The 17389-nt window shown below is 40.6% G+C and overlaps 1 protein-coding gene across 9 annotated transcripts in view; it reads right to left on the reverse strand.

Annotated features, from left to right (window-relative positions):
• Positions 1-17389, reverse strand: part of LOC121892194 (NACHT, LRR and PYD domains-containing protein 14-like) — a 79089-nt gene that overhangs the window by 58703 nt on the left and 2997 nt on the right. For 8 of the 9 annotated variants that reach the window (XM_042405088.1, XM_042405087.1, XM_042405091.1 and 5 more), the window contains exons 4-11: positions 15524-15646; positions 14359-14481; positions 12956-13078; positions 11064-11186; positions 7604-7726; positions 5712-5834; positions 3820-3942; positions 1928-2050 (exon numbers count right to left, since the gene is read on the reverse strand). In XM_042405088.1, coding sequence (XP_042261022.1) covers positions 1928-2050; positions 3820-3942; positions 5712-5834; positions 7604-7726; positions 11064-11186; positions 12956-13078; positions 14359-14481; positions 15524-15646 — 984 coding nt within the window. The remainder of the gene's footprint in view (positions 1-1927; positions 2051-3819; positions 3943-5711; positions 5835-7603; positions 7727-11063; positions 11187-12955; positions 13079-14358; positions 14482-15523; positions 15647-17389) is intronic. The other variant, XM_042405092.1, reaches the window with a different exon arrangement.

Genomic DNA, 17389 nt, shown 5'->3' on the forward strand with positions numbered 1-17389 from the left:
TGGGACAAGAACTCACAATTATGAGACTGATTCACTGATTATGTTTAACAAGGGTTAGTCCTCCCTCCTGGCACTAACAAATCCTAACCAAACAGGAGGTGGTGCCCACAATAACGAGGTAATTTAATAATAAAGCATCAATACTCCTACAGCCGACACCGTCTAGAGGCTCAGACAGTCACAGAGAACAGTAAAAGTGTGTTTTATTTAAACTCTCCTGCTTTCATAAATACGTATTTAAATTTTATAAACTGACATAAAGAGATTTATTTGTCTCTCTGCTGAAAACAACCCTTAACTGTGTTTCTTATCTGGCTGTCTTACTAAACATTTAGTGATCTGCTTGTAGTTTGCTATTAACACAAACTCAACACTTCCTGCAGCTGCTTCACTGTAAAAGCCTTCCATTAAAGAGAGATGATTATGTCCTTTACTGCTTAACAATCCCTTTGGGCAGCTTATCTTGGGTTAGTTAGGTTTGAACTGAGGTTAGAAGTGGTCTAAAACTTGTGGTAGACCAGCAGTCTAAGACACACAGCATGTAACAGTGTGTTTCATGCATTAGTAAGGTCCACTTACTAATGATTCACAGCTTTCAACTGCAAGCTCCAAAAATGTGGATCTTTGAGCTTAATTTTCTTCCATGTTTTCCACACTATATTTTATATAAGCAGTTAGCTGAAGAGAAAACTCAAACACACATAATCAAGGTGAGCAAAGCATTTCTACAAATAACCTTTTCACCACATAATGCACTATTATGATATGCACTGATACAACACAACATCTGGTAGCTTATAACAGCTGACCTGAGGTATATTTTGAGTAAAAACATGAGAAAATGAATTACACATTTGAAGCACATTCTTTCAGGTTTTGAATTGATGCAGATCTTTACAGTGACTTCAACGTCGGGGCAAAGATGTCTGAATATCTTCTTGAAATGTAAATTCGGACATGGAGGTTCTCAGGTTGCTACAGAAATACCATCTGTTGTTTCTGGCTATAAAACGCAGATTAAGATCCATCTTAGTTTGAAACAGTGTCTATAATAATAGTTCTGCATCATGAATAAAAATATACATAATACTTTATTCCAACATGGCTCTGTGTTTGAGGGCGCTATGTAGTAAGCTTCGCAATTTAGCATCGTAAAAGTCTTTAGATGTCACCTGCCAAATTTTAAGTCCCACTGCTTGATTCTCTAGAAGGAGTTTCTTAAAACGTCTGTCAATGGCTTTGCTTTGCAAAAAAAAAATTCACAGTAAACTCAAAGTGGCTGACTTCCTGTTGGACTTAGGGTATGGCTCTAAGAGGTTTTTTTTTTTTTAAGTCTGGAGATGTTTCATCTGCCTACCAAATTTTGTACATCTATGTTAAATTTAAAGGTGGGGGCTTTGACTTTGAAATTTCATAGAGGGCGCCCTTGAGCCATTTTACCACACCCAAGCCCAAGATCAATATCAGATAGCAAGTTTTGCCACTTCTGATGCATGTGCAAAGTTTGGTGAGTTTTCAAGATTCCCTAGCACCTCATAAATGTAATTAGGGGGCGCTATACAGCTGACGTGCCACACCTAAGCCCAATTGTGTTATCAAATCAAAATATTTACTAGTTTGAACATAGGTGCAAAGTTTCTTGAATTTTGTGCATCCTAAAGGCCTCAAACGTGTTTGTGAAATGAAAATTGATGCACGAAATCCAAAATGGCTGACTTCCTGTTGGGCGGATTTTTTTTTTTTATTATGTCCACAATGATGAGAGCAATGATCCCACTGAATTTCATGAACATCAAAGCAACTTTATTCCAACATGGCCCTGCGTTTGAGGGCGCTATGGAGTAGGCGGTGCTACACAAGAGGATCATTAATGCAGCAATACATTTAGCCATTAGTCAATCAGTTTACAGCAGAAACAGTCTCTTACTTTGTGTCTGAGGGTCCAGGTTCATTACTGAAGTTCGGAGGTTGAGGGATGGACCAGTCACTCTTCATAGACAGACAGTCTGATGCTGGAGACTCTGCTCTCTGTCTGTGGTCTGTCTGACGTCTGTAACACCACCAAGATGTTTTTATTCAAATCATGTGAATCCTTTATAAATGCTCTAATGACAAAGCCATTGAAAGAGCTCTAAATACACAAACTGCTGCTCCTGCAGATACGTCGCAGATTAGATCACAGCTTTTCTAAATGACTGACAGCTGACACAGATACTAAGGGGAAGATGGGACAAATGATTTGAATGTGTGTTAAATTTTAGATAGCAAATAAATATTAGTAGAAATTTTAATATACAAACACAAAATCAACCATGGGGAACAGAAAACATAATGTCATTGGCACAGGTAATTAAAATTAAAGCGGCAAGCAGTGATGACCAGGCCCTCGCACCTCATGTGCATCAGAGGGAGCGGCAACTGTGATATCACTACTGGAGGTCGGTTGACACGGCTCTGAATTTCCAGGAGTACTGGACACTGTGTGAATGGGTAAAATATTATTTCCTGTGTGCGGTACGTGGCGCTGGAGATGACATATTGGTAATTGTATATACATTTGATGAACAATGTGTCATTTAGACTTCACATCCTGTTGCCCGTAGGATATACTATATAAGTGAGATATTAATGCAGCAATTCATTACCAGAGAGCAACTGTCATGAAAATTGGGCATTGAATGTAGGAGATAAATACCACTTCCTGTGTCCACTATGTGGCGCTAGAGAACACCCACTAATTATACGTCATGTTGCTGTATATCATGTGCAGACCACACCATGTAAATTTCATGTAAATCAGATGAAGTTTGTCACATAAGGTAGCCTTCCTGTTGTCAGTAGTTGGTGCTATGACTATGGCTCAATATTGACATGTAGATGTGTTCAGGCCTGGACTCCCATCAAACATGAGAAATTTGGGGCAAAGTGGACAGGGTAAAGTTGAGTCACAACAACTCCATGTTTCGTGTTTTGGGCAAAATTGACCGGCACACCATGTCAAGGGCGTTCCACGAACACTCAGAAGCTTCGCAATTTAGCATCGTAAAAGTCTTTAGATGTCACCTGCCAAATTTTAAGTCCCACTGCTTGATTCTCTAGAAGGAGTTTCTTAAAACGTCTGTCAATGGCTTTGCTTTGCAAAAAAAAAATTCACAGTAAACTCAAAGTGGCTGACTTCCTGTTGGACTTAGGGTATGGCTCCAAGAGGTTTTTTTTTTTTTTAAGTCTGGAGATGTTTCATCTGCCTACCAAATTTTGTACATCTATGTTAAATTTAAAGGTGGGGGCTTTGACTTTGAAATTTCATAGAGGGCGCCCTTGAGCCATTTTACCACACCCAAGCCCAAGATCAATATCAGATAGCAAGTTTTGCCACTTCTGATGCATGTGCAAAGTTTGGTGAGTTTTCAAGATTCCCTAGCACCTCATAAATGTAATTAGGGGGCGCTATACAGCTGACGTGCCACACCTAAGCCCAATTGTGTTATCAAATCAAAATATTTACTAGTTTGAACATAGGTGCAAAGTTTCTTGAATTTTGTGCACTCTAAAGGCCTCAAACGTGTTTGTGAAATGAAAATTGATGCACAAAATCCAAAATGGCTGACTTCCTGTTGGGCGGATTTTTTTTTTTTATTATGTCCACAATGATGAGAGCAATGATCCCACTGAATTTCATGAACATCAAAGCAACTTTATTCCAACATGGCCCTGCGTTTGAGGGCGCTATGGAGTAGGCGGTGCTACACAAGTGGATCATTAATGCAGCAATACATTTAGCCATTAGTCAATCAGTTTACAGCAGAAACAGTCTCTTACTTTGTGTCTGAGGGTCCAGGTTCATTACTGAAGTTCGGAGGTTGAGGGATGGACCAGTCACTCTTCATAGACAGACAGTCTGATGCTGGAGACTCTGCTCTCTGTCTGTGGTCTGTCTGACGTCTGTAACACCACCAAGATGTTTTTATTCAAATCATGTGAATCCTTTATAAATGCTCTAATGACAAAGCCATTGAAAGAGCTCTAAATACACAAACTGCTGCTCCTGCAGATACGTCGCAGATTAGATCACAGCTTTTCTAAATGACTGACAGCTGACACAGATACTAAGGGGAAGATGGAACAAATGATTTGAATGTGTGTTAAATTTTAGATAGCAAATAAATATTAGTAGAAATTTTAATATACAAACACAAAATCAACCATGGGGAACAGAAAACATAATGTCATTGGCACAGGTAATTAAAATTAAAGCGGCAAGCAGTGATGACCAGGCCCTCGCACCTCATGTGCATCAGAGGGAGCGGCAACTGTGATATCACTACTGGAGGTCGGTTGACACGGCTCTGAATTTCCAGGAGTACTGGACACTGTGTGAATGGGTAAAATATTATTTCCTGTGTGCGGTACGTGGCGCTGGAGATGACATATTGGTAATTGTATATACATTTGATGAACAATGTGTCATTTAGACTTCACATCCTGTTGCCCGTAGGATATACTATATAAGTGAGATATTAATGCAGCAATTCATTACCAGAGAGCAACTGTCATGAAAATTGGGCATTGAATGTAGGAGATAAATACCACTTCCTGTGTCCACTATGTGGCGCTAGAGAACACCCACTAATTATACGTCATGTTGCTGTATATCATGTGCAGACCACACCATGTAAATTTCATGTAAATCAGATGAAGTTTGTCACATAAGGTAGCCTTCCTGTTGTCAGTAGTTGGTGCTATGACTATGGCTCAATATTGACATGTAGATGTGTTCAGGCCTGGACTCCCATCAAACATGAGAAATTTGGGGCAAAGTGGACAGGGTAAAGTTGAGTCACAACAACTCCATGTTTCGTGTTTTGGGCAAAATTGACCGGCACACCATGTCAAGGGCGTTCCACGAACACTCAGAAGCTTCGCAATTTAGCATCGTAAAAGTCTTTAGATGTCACCTGCCAAATTTTAAGTCCCACTGCTTGATTCTCTAGAAGGAGTTTCTTAAAACGTCTGTCAATGGCTTTGCTTTGCAAAAAAAAAATTCACAGTAAACTCAAAGTGGCTGACTTCCTGTTGGACTTAGGGTATGGCTCCAAGAGGTTTTTTTTTTTTTTAAGTCTGGAGATGTTTCATCTGCCTACCAAATTTTGTACATCTATGTTAAATTTAAAGGTGGGGGCTTTGACTTTGAAATTTCATAGAGGGCGCCCTTGAGCCATTTTACCACACCCAAGCCCAAGATCAATATCAGATAGCAAGTTTTGCCACTTCTGATGCATGTGCAAAGTTTGGTGAGTTTTCAAGATTCCCTAGCACCTCATAAATGTAATTAGGGGGCGCTATACAGCTGACGTGCCACACCTAAGCCCAATTGTGTTATCAAATCAAAATATTTACTAGTTTGAACATAGGTGCAAAGTTTCTTGAATTTTGTGCACTCTAAAGGCCTCAAACGTGTTTGTGAAATGAAAATTGATGCACAAAATCCAAAATGGCTGACTTCCTGTTGGGCGGATTTTTTTTTTTTATTATGTCCACAATGATGAGAGCAATGATCCCACTGAATTTCATGAACATCAAAGCAACTTTATTCCAACATGGCCCTGCGTTTGAGGGCGCTATGGAGTAGGCGGTGCTACACAAGTGGATCATTAATGCAGCAATACATTTAGCCATTAGTCAATCAGTTTACAGCAGAAACAGTCTCTTACTTTGTGTCTGAGGGTCCAGGTTCATTACTGAAGTTCGGAGGTTGAGGGATGGACCAGTCACTCTTCATAGACAGACAGTCTGATGCTGGAGACTCTGCTCTCTGTCTGTGGTCTGTCTGACGTCTGTAACACCACCAAGATGTTTTTATTCAAATCATGTGAATCCTTTATAAATGCTCTAATGACAAAGCCATTGAAAGAGCTCTAAATACACAAACTGCTGCTCCTGCAGATACGTCGCAGATTAGATCACAGCTTTTCTAAATGACTGACAGCTGACACAGATACTAAGGGGAAGATGGAACAAATGATTTGAATGTGTGTTAAATTTTAGATAGCAAATAAATATTAGTAGAAATTTTAATATACAAACACAAAATCAACCATGGGGAACAGAAAACATAATGTCATTGGCACAGGTAATTAAAATTAAAGCGGCAAGCAGTGATGACCAGGCCCTCGCACCTCATGTGCATCAGAGGGAGCGGCAACTGTGATATCACTACTGGAGGTCGGTTGACACGGCTCTGAATTTCCAGGAGTACTGGACACTGTGTGAATGGGTAAAATATTATTTCCTGTGTGCGGTACGTGGCGCTGGAGATGACATATTGGTAATTGTATATACATTTGATGAACAATGTGTCATTTAGACTTCACATCCTGTTGCCCGTAGGATATACTATATAAGTGAGATATTAATGCAGCAATTCATTACCAGAGAGCAACTGTCATGAAAATTGGGCATTGAATGTAGGAGATAAATACCACTTCCTGTGTCCACTATGTGGCGCTAGAGAACACCCACTAATTATACGTCATGTTGCTGTATATCATGTGCAGACCACACCATGTAAATTTCATGTAAATCAGATGAAGTTTGTCACATAAGGTAGCCTTCCTGTTGTCAGTAGTTGGTGCTATGACTATGGCTCAATATTGACATGTAGATGTGTTCAGGCCTGGACTCCCATCAAACATGAGAAATTTGGGGCAAAGTGGACAGGGTAAAGTTGAGTCACAACAACTCCATGTTTCGTGTTTTGGGCAAAATTGACCGGCACACCATGTCAAGGGCGTTCCACGAACACTCAGAAGCTTCGCAATTTAGCATCGTAAAAGTCTTTAGATGTCACCTGCCAAATTTTAAGTCCCACTGCTTGATTCTCTAGAAGGAGTTTCTTAAAACGTCTGTCAATGGCTTTGCTTTGCAAAAAAAAAATTCACAGTAAACTCAAAGTGGCTGACTTCCTGTTGGACTTAGGGTATGGCTCCAAGAGGTTTTTTTTTTTTTTAAGTCTGGAGATGTTTCATCTGCCTACCAAATTTTGTACATCTATGTTAAATTTAAAGGTGGGGGCTTTGACTTTGAAATTTCATAGAGGGCGCCCTTGAGCCATTTTACCACACCCAAGCCCAAGATCAATATCAGATAGCAAGTTTTGCCACTTCTGATGCATGTGCAAAGTTTGGTGAGTTTTCAAGATTCCCTAGCACCTCATAAATGTAATTAGGGGGCGCTATACAGCTGACGTGCCACACCTAAGCCCAATTGTGTTATCAAATCAAAATATTTACTAGTTTGAACATAGGTGCAAAGTTTCTTGAATTTTGTGCACTCTAAAGGCCTCAAACGTGTTTGTGAAATGAAAATTGATGCACAAAATCCAAAATGGCTGACTTCCTGTTGGGCGGATTTTTTTTTTTTATTATGTCCACAATGATGAGAGCAATGATCCCACTGAATTTCATGAACATCAAAGCAACTTTATTCCAACATGGCCCTGCGTTTGAGGGCGCTATGGAGTAGGCGGTGCTACACAAGTGGATCATTAATGCAGCAATACATTTAGCCATTAGTCAATCAGTTTACAGCAGAAACAGTCTCTTACTTTGTGTCTGAGGGTCCAGGTTCATTACTGAAGTTCGGAGGTTGAGGGATGGACCAGTCACTCTTCATAGACAGACAGTCTGATGCTGGAGACTCTGCTCTCTGTCTGTGGTCTGTCTGACGTCTGTAACACCACCAAGATGTTTTTATTCAAATCATGTGAATCCTTTATAAATGCTCTAATGACAAAGCCATTGAAAGAGCTCTAAATACACAAACTGCTGCTCCTGCAGATACGTCGCAGATTAGATCACAGCTTTTCTAAATGACTGACAGCTGACACAGATACTAAGGGGAAGATGGAACAAATGATTTGAATGTGTGTTAAATTTTAGATAGCAAATAAATATTAGTAGAAATTTTAATATACAAACACAAAATCAACCATGGGGAACAGAAAACATAATGTCATTGGCACAGGTAATTAAAATTAAAGCGGCAAGCAGTGATGACCAGGCCCTCGCACCTCATGTGCATCAGAGGGAGCGGCAACTGTGATATCACTACTGGAGGTCGGTTGACACGGCTCTGAATTTCCAGGAGTACTGGACACTGTGTGAATGGGTAAAATATTATTTCCTGTGTGCGGTACGTGGCGCTGGAGATGACATATTGGTAATTGTATATACATTTGATGAACAATGTGTCATTTAGACTTCACATCCTGTTGCCCGTAGGATATACTATATAAGTGAGATATTAATGCAGCAATTCATTACCAGAGAGCAACTGTCATGAAAATTGGGCATTGAATGTAGGAGATAAATACCACTTCCTGTGTCCACTATGTGGCGCTAGAGAACACCCACTAATTATACGTCATGTTGCTGTATATCATGTGCAGACCACACCATGTAAATTTCATGTAAATCAGATGAAGTTTGTTACATAAGGCTGCCTTCCTGTTGTCAGTCGGTGGTGCTATGACTATGGCTCAATATTGACATGTAGATGTGTTCAGGCCTGGGGTCCGTTTCACAAAGCAGGTTTAGTGAAAACTCAGAGTCTGTTAACCCTGAAATGAGGGAAAGTCTGAGTTTTCCATTTCAAAAAGGGAGGTAACTCAAACCAGAGAAAGAGGGATAACTCTAGCCTGTTTCAGAGAGAGGGGTAACTTAAGCTCTTGGTCAGTTACCGTAGTAACAGACTCTATGAACCTAACCTGGTCGGGACCAGGTTTTTCTCAATGAACCTTGAGTGTCTCTCGGTCTCCGCCCTCTTTCAGAGCCACACACTCCATTTGATTTCCTCATTCATTCAGTCAGCAGGCGAGTTTTGGCGTAGCCTAGTTCTGCCGTCTATCATTTAAAAAAATCATTAAAAAAATCAGAGTCAGTATATTAGAAGTCCATTAGGCACAGTAGGTGGCGACTTTTTCACTAACATGGCATGTCCTTTTGATAACGATCCCGTGGATGAAGGTGCAGCATTACTGCGCAGAGAATTAAATATTCGTTGAGAGATGGTTATCAGACCGCGCATAGATGTTCTAGCATTTCCGGACAATTATCTTTTTGAGCGGTACCGTTTCACGTCACAGTCCATCATCTACATACACAACCTAATCCGTCCTTACATTTGCAACATTACCAATCGTAGTCATGCTCTCACATCCCAGCAGATATTGTGTGTTGCGCTGCGTTTCTTTGCAAACGGAAGTTTTTTGTACAGTGTCGGAGCCAGCCACTGGCCTTCCTATAGTCTGGCTTATGGCCAGCTCCTCTGCCTCCGTTAGAAGTGGCGGTGCTGGACCACCACCCGTTTTACGGGCATCTGCCTTCTTTCTGTTGGCTGAGTAGAAGTCTGTGTTAGTTTAAATAGGCTTAATTATTTAACAGAACATGATGTAGATGAGAAGACATTTATGTGTGTGAAACCAGCATTATGTTGGGGATAAAACAACTGCTCAGTCAAACAGCCACTTAATATTTACTTTACAATGTAAAACATGATCAAAGTGAGGTACCCCCATGAGATTATGTCGAGGTCTCACCTGTTTGAACACTGTTTTTATATTTCATCCTAAACTGCGGCCAAGTGCGCTTCTCCCTCGCGGGATTGGACCTAAATGAAATAAATTAATAGGCGACCAATCAAGCAGTTTTCCTCTGTAATATTATTGTGATTGCAAAGGACTACATTTAAACTTACGCATTGACCCGAGCAGCGATGTTCTCCCACGTCGTCTCCCTCTCTTTTGCAGCTGCAGCGGTGTTGCACTTCTTTTTGAAAACATGCTCAAACTCGCCGTATTGTCGCATTAAGATTTCTAGTTCTAGTGGGGTGAAAAACGCAGCCCTCCTCTTCCCCGTTGCCATGGCGACTCGTTGAATCGGGGCTCCATTGATGCTGACTTTTTATAGTTGTGGTGCACGCGCTTAACTCCAGGTGAAACTACTCCGAGTTGAATAAACTGACTCAAATCAGCTGTTCTGGAACCGGAAACTCAGAGTTTCCTATCTCAGAGTAGATCAACTCAGAGTTCAGGATTAGACTCAGAGTTTGTTGAACCTGCTTTGTGAAACGGACCCCTGGACTCCCATCAAACATGAGAAATTTGGGGCAAAGTGGACAGGGTAAAGTTGAGTCACAACAACTCCATGTTTCGTGTTTTGGGCAAAATTGACCGGCACACCATGTCAAGGGCGTTCCACGAACACTCAGAAGCTTCGCAATTTAGCATCGTAAAAGTCTTTAGATGTCACCTGCCAAATTTTAAGTCCCACTGCTTGATTCTCTAGAAGGAGTTTCTTAAAACGTCTGTCAATGGCTTTGCTTTGCAAAAAAAAAATTCACAGTAAACTCAAAGTGGCTGACTTCCTGTTGGACTTAGGGTATGGCTCCAAGAGGTTTTTTTTTTTTTTAAGTCTGGAGATGTTTCATCTGCCTACCAAATTTTGTACATCTATGTTAAATTTAAAGGTGGGGGCTTTGACTTTGAAATTTCATAGAGGGCGCCCTTGAGCCATTTTACCACACCCAAGCCCAAGATCAATATCAGATAGCAAGTTTTGCCACTTCTGATGCATGTGCAAAGTTTGGTGAGTTTTCAAGATTCCCTAGCACCTCATAAATGTAATTAGGGGGCGCTATACAGCTGACGTGCCACACCTAAGCCCAATTGTGTTATCAAATCAAAATATTTACTAGTTTGAACATAGGTGCAAAGTTTCTTGAATTTTGTGCACTCTAAAGGCCTCAAACGTGTTTGTGAAATGAAAATTGATGCACAAAATCCAAAATGGCTGACTTCCTGTTGGGCGGATTTTTTTTTTTTATTATGTCCACAATGATGAGAGCAATGATCCCACTGAATTTCATGAACATCAAAGCAACTTTATTCCAACATGGCCCTGCGTTTGAGGGCGCTATGGAGTAGGCGGTGCTACACAAGTGGATCATTAATGCAGCAATGCATTTAGCCATTAGTCAATCAGTTTACAGCAGAAACAGTCTCTTACTTTGTGTCTGAGGGTCCAGGTTCATTACTGAAGTTCGGAGGTTGAGGGATGGACCAGTCACTCTTCATAGACAGACAGTCTGATGCTGGAGACTCTGCTCTCTGTCTGTGGTCTGTCTGACGTCTGTAACACCACCAAGATGTTTTTATTCAAATCATGTGAATCCTTTATAAATGCTCTAATGACAAAGCCATTGAAAGAGCTCTAAATACACAAACTGCTGCTCCTGCAGATACGTCGCAGATTAGATCACAGCTTTTCTAAATGACTGACAGCTGACACAGATACTAAGGGGAAGATGGAACAAATGATTTGAATGTGTGTTAAATTTTAGATAGCAAATAAATATTAGTAGAAATTTTAATATACAAACACAAAATCAACCATGGGGAACAGAAAACATAATGTCATTGGCACAGGTAATTAAAATTAAAGCGGCAAGCAGTGATGACCAGGCCCTCGCACCTCATGTGCATCAGAGGGAGCGGCAACTGTGATATCACTACTGGAGGTCGGTTGACACGGCTCTGAATTTCCAGGAGTACTGGACACTGTGTGAATGGGTAAAATATTATTTCCTGTGTGCGGTACGTGGCGCTGGAGATGACATATTGGTAATTGTATATACATTTGATGAACAATGTGTCATTTAGACTTCACATCCTGTTGCCCGTAGGATATACTATATAAGTGAGATATTAATGCAGCAATTCATTACCAGAGAGCAACTGTCATGAAAATTGGGCATTGAATGTAGGAGATAAATACCACTTCCTGTGTCCACTATGTGGCGCTAGAGAACACCCACTAATTATACGTCATGTTGCTGTATATCATGTGCAGACCACACCATGTAAATTTCATGTAAATCAGATGAAGTTTGTCACATAAGGTAGCCTTCCTGTTGTCAGTAGTTGGTGCTATGACTATGGCTCAATATTGACATGTAGATGTGTTCAGGCCTGGACTCCCATCAAACATGAGAAATTTGGGGCAAAGTGGACAGGGTAAAGTTGAGTCACAACAACTCCATGTTTCGTGTTTTGGGCAAAATTGACCGGCACACCATGTCAAGGGCGTTCCACGAACACTCAGAAGCTTCGCAATTTAGCATCGTAAAAGTCTTTAGATGTCACCTGCCAAATTTTAAGTCCCACTGCTTGATTCTCTAGAAGGAGTTTCTTAAAACGTCTGTCAATGGCTTTGCTTTGCAAAAAAAAAATTCACAGTAAACTCAAAGTGGCTGACTTCCTGTTGGACTTAGGGTATGGCTCCAAGAGGTTTTTTTTTTTTTTAAGTCTGGAGATGTTTCATCTGCCTACCAAATTTTGTACATCTATGTTAAATTTAAAGGTGGGGGCTTTGACTTTGAAATTTCATAGAGGGCGCCCTTGAGCCATTTTACCACACCCAAGCCCAAGATCAATATCAGATAGCAAGTTTTGCCACTTCTGATGCATGTGCAAAGTTTGGTGAGTTTTCAAGATTCCCTAGCACCTCATAAATGTAATTAGGGGGCGCTATACAGCTGACGTGCCACACCTAAGCCCAATTGTGTTATCAAATCAAAATATTTACTAGTTTGAACATAGGTGCAAAGTTTCTTGAATTTTGTGCACTCTAAAGGCCTCAAACGTGTTTGTGAAATGAAAATTGATGCACAAAATCCAAAATGGCTGACTTCCTGTTGGGCGGATTTTTTTTTTTTATTATGTCCACAATGATGAGAGCAATGATCCCACTGAATTTCATGAACATCAAAGCAACTTTATTCCAACATGGCCCTGCGTTTGAGGGCGCTATGGAGTAGGCGGTGCTACACAAGTGGATCATTAATGCAGCAATACATTTAGCCATTAGTCAATCAGTTTACAGCAGAAACAGTCTCTTACTTTGTGTCTGAGGGTCCAGGTTCATTACTGAAGTTCGGAGGTTGAGGGATGGACCAGTCACTCTTCATAGACAGACAGTCTGATGCTGGAGACTCTGCTCTCTGTCTGTGGTCTGTCTGACGTCTGTAACACCACCAAGATGTTTTTATTCAAATCATGTGAATCCTTTATAAATGCTCTAATGACAAAGCCATTGAAAGAGCTCTAAATACACAAACTGCTGCTCCTGCAGATACGTCGCAGATTAGATCACAGCTTTTCTAAATGACTGACAGCTGACACAGATACTAAGGGGAAGATGGAACAAATGATTTGAATGTGTGTTAAATTTTAGATAGCAAATAAATATTAGTAGAAATTTTAATATACAAACACAAAATCAACCATGGGGAACAGAAAACATAATGTCATTGGCACAGGTAATTAAAATTAAAGCGGCAAGCAGTGATGACCAGGCCCTCGCACCTCATGTGCATCAGAGGGAGCGGCAACTGTGATATCACTACTGGAGGTCGGTTGACACGGCTCTGAATTTCCAGGAGTACTGGACACTGTGTGAATGGGTAAAATATTATTTCCTGTGTGCGGTACGTGGCGCTGGAGATGACATATTGGTAATTGTATATACATTTGATGAACAATGTGTCATTTAGACTTCACATCCTGTTGCCCGTAGGATATACTATATAAGTGAGATATTAATGCAGCAATTCATTACCAGAGAGCAACTGTCATGAAAATTGGGCATTGAATGTAGGAGATAAATACCACTTCCTGTGTCCACTATGTGGCGCTAGAGAACACCCACTAATTATACGTCATGTTGCTGTATATCATGTGCAGACCACACCATGTAAATTTCATGTAAATCAGATGAAGTTTGTTCATCATAGAGGGCGCCCTTGAGCCATTTTACCACACCCAAGCCCAAGATCAATATCAGATAGCAAGTTTTGCCACTTCTGATGCATGTGCAAAGTTTGGTGAGTTTTCAAGATTCCCTAGCACCTCATAAATGTAATTAGGGGGCGCTATACAGCTGACGTGCCACACCTAAGCCCAATTGTGTTATCAAATCAAAATATTTACTAGTTTGAACATAGGTGCAAAGTTTCTTGAATTTTGTGCACTCTAAAGGCCTCAAACGTGTTTGTGAAATGAAAATTGATGCACAAAATCCAAAATGGCTGACTTCCTGTTGGGCGGATTTTTTTTTTTTATTATGTCCACAATGATGAGAGCAATGATCCCACTGAATTTCATGAACATCAAAGCAACTTTATTCCAACATGGCCCTGCGTTTGAGGGCGCTATGGAGTAGGCGGTGCTACACAAGTGGATCATTAATGCAGCAATACATTTAGCCATTAGTCAATCAGTTTACAGCAGAAACAGTCTCTTACTTTGTGTCTGAGGGTCCAGGTTCATTACTGAAGTTCGGAGGTTGAGGGATGGACCAGTCACTCTTCATAGACAGACAGTCTGATGCTGGAGACTCTGCTCTCTGTCTGTGGTCTGTCTGACGTCTGTAACACCACCAAGATGTCAGATGAAGTTTGTCACATAAGGTAGCCTTCCTGTTGTCAGTAGTTGGTGCTATGACTATGGCTCAATATTGACATGTAGATGTGTTCAGGCCTGGACTCCCATCAAACATGAGAAATTTGGGGCAAAGTGGACAGGGTAAAGTTGAGTCACAACAACTCCATGTTTCGTGTTTTGGGCAAAATTGACCGGCACACCATGTCAAGGGCGTTCCACGAACACTCAGAAGCTTCGCAATTTAGCATCGTAAAAGTCTTTAGATGTCACCTGCCAAATTTTAAGTCCCACTGCTTGATTCTCTAGAAGGAGTTTCTTAAAACGTCTGTCAATGGCTTTGCTTTGCAAAAAAAAAATTCACAGTAAACTCAAAGTGGCTGACTTCCTGTTGGACTTAGGGTATGGCTCCAAGAGGTTTTTTTTTTTTTTAAGTCTGGAGATGTTTCATCTGCCTACCAAATTTTGTACATCTATGTTAAATTTAAAGGTGGGGGCTTTGACTTTGAAATTTCATAGAGGGCGCCCTTGAGCCATTTTACCACACCCAAGCCCAAGATCAATATCAGATAGCAAGTTTTGCCACTTCTGATGCATGTGCAAAGTTTGGTGAGTTTTCAAGATTCCCTAGCACCTCATAAATGTAATTAGGGGGCGCTATACAGCTGACGTGCCACACCTAAGCCCAATTGTGTTATCAAATCAAAATATTTACTAGTTTGAACATAGGTGCAAAGTTTCTTGAATTTTGTGCACTCTAAAGGCCTCAAACGTGTTTGTGAAATGAAAATTGATGCACAAAATCCAAAATGGCTGACTTCCTGTTGGGCGGATTTTTTTTTTTTATTATGTCCACAATGATGAGAGCAATGATCCCACTGAATTTCATGAACATCAAAGCAACTTTATTCCAACATGGCCCTGCGTTTGAGGGCGCTATGGAGTAGGCGGTGCTACACAAGTGGATCATTAATGCAGCAATACATTTAGCCATTAGTCAATCAGTTTACAGCAGAAACAGTCTCTTACTTTGTGTCTGAGGGTCCAGGTTCATTACTGAAGTTCGGAGGTTGAGGGATGGACCAGTCACTCTTCATAGACAGACAGTCTGATGCTGGAGACTCTGCTCTCTGTCTGTGGTCTGTCTGACGTCTGTAACACCACCAAGATGTTTTTATTCAAATCATGTGAATCCTTTATAAATTCTCTGATGACAAAGCCATTGAAGGAGCTCTAAATACATAAACCGCTGCTCCTGCAGATACGTCGCAGATTAGATCACAGCTTTTCTAAATGACTGACAGCTGACACAGATACTAAGGGGAAGATGGGACAAATGATTTGAATGTGTGTTAAATTTTAGATAGCAAATAAATATTAGTAGAAATTTTAATATACAAACACAAAATCAACCATGGGGAACAGAAAACATAATGTCATTGGCAGAAGTAATTAAAATTAATTTGCATGCGTCAGAGGGAGCGGTAGCCATGGTATCACTGCTGGAGGTCAGTTGACACAGCTCTGAAATTTTAAGGATTATTAGACACTATGTGAATGGGTAAAACATTATTTCCTGTGTGCAGTACGTGGCATCCCAAGTCTCTTAAATTGCATCCATGTGTCCCTCACTTGCATCCTTTCCTTGCATCTCAGTCCCTCCCACCGTGGATGCAAGGAAAGATGCAAGGAAACTAAGTGAGGAGAGAGGAAATGAGGAAATATGTTTTTAAACACATGGGACATCCTTTCGTCTGAAGCGTCACATGAAGCGACGTCTGTTTCTGATAACAGCTGGATCAGCTGCCATTCGACTGTCACAGCTGTGGCGATTTTTCATGGAGTTTGTGTCTGCACACATGTGCACTGTGATAATACTAATAAAGGTGAACAGTTATCACTGCCAGAGCAGCTGTTTTCTCTCTGCAGCCTGTTAGCTGTTTAACAAACACCTGCACATGAATAACAACCTGCATTCAGTATTTATACTGTGTCCTGCTCAGAGGCACATGAACTATTTCTGCTGGCAGAATGCGTTCATATTATTTATTAATTATTTGAGTCTGTATTTATTGATATTCTGATTGTTTATTCATTATTTAATAAACCAGAATATGATCAGGGTGTCTTTTGAACACTGGAAATTGTTTATTTGGCTAAATATTTCAGGGAAATTTTAAATTATGTAACTCATATCAAACCCAATGCTCAGGAATTTTCAGCCTTGCATGTGACTGAATGGATATGACGACAAAAGAGCCCAATCACTATAAAACATATAATTTCCCACCACTTCTAACACATGTGGAAAGTTTCATGAATTTTCGAGTACTTTGAGCCCAAGACCCCATGGAGAGCACCGGGTTTTGAAGCCAATTTGACACAACGGCCAAACCGCATAATTACAACTTCCAGGTCTGTCATTTGATGCACATTAACCCAAAAAGCATTTTTCACAAGTTTTTCACACAATCATGGGAAAAGGCTTAACCAGAAGTAGCTGGAAGTAGCCGGCTAGGCTGGGGGAAGTCTCTGGTGCTCATGCTCTATGGGCCCCACAGATGAGGAAGATCTGTGTAATTTTATACCCGGAATTCAAACTTTTTAGGCTTCATGCATGGATGTATAAAGAGAACTGGATACAGCGTCAGAGACGCGGCCCTGTTCACTCCTATGGACGTTGTGGCAAATGAAGCTAAAACATTTGGCTTCCGGGTATAAAATAACTGCACTTTAGAGCCTGCTGGCGACGCCCAAATACTATAAAAGATATAAATTTCCCCTCACTTCTGACGCATGTGCAAAGTTTTGTGAGTTTTCAAGTACCTTTAGCTCCTCAAAAGTGTGATTCATTGCAGAGAAGAAGAAGAATTGCTTCAGATATAATAGGCCTTC

Source organism: Thunnus maccoyii, chromosome 24 (assembly GCF_910596095.1).
Source record: "Thunnus maccoyii chromosome 24, fThuMac1.1, whole genome shotgun sequence".
Taxonomy (NCBI): Eukaryota; Metazoa; Chordata; class Actinopteri; order Scombriformes; family Scombridae; genus Thunnus; species Thunnus maccoyii.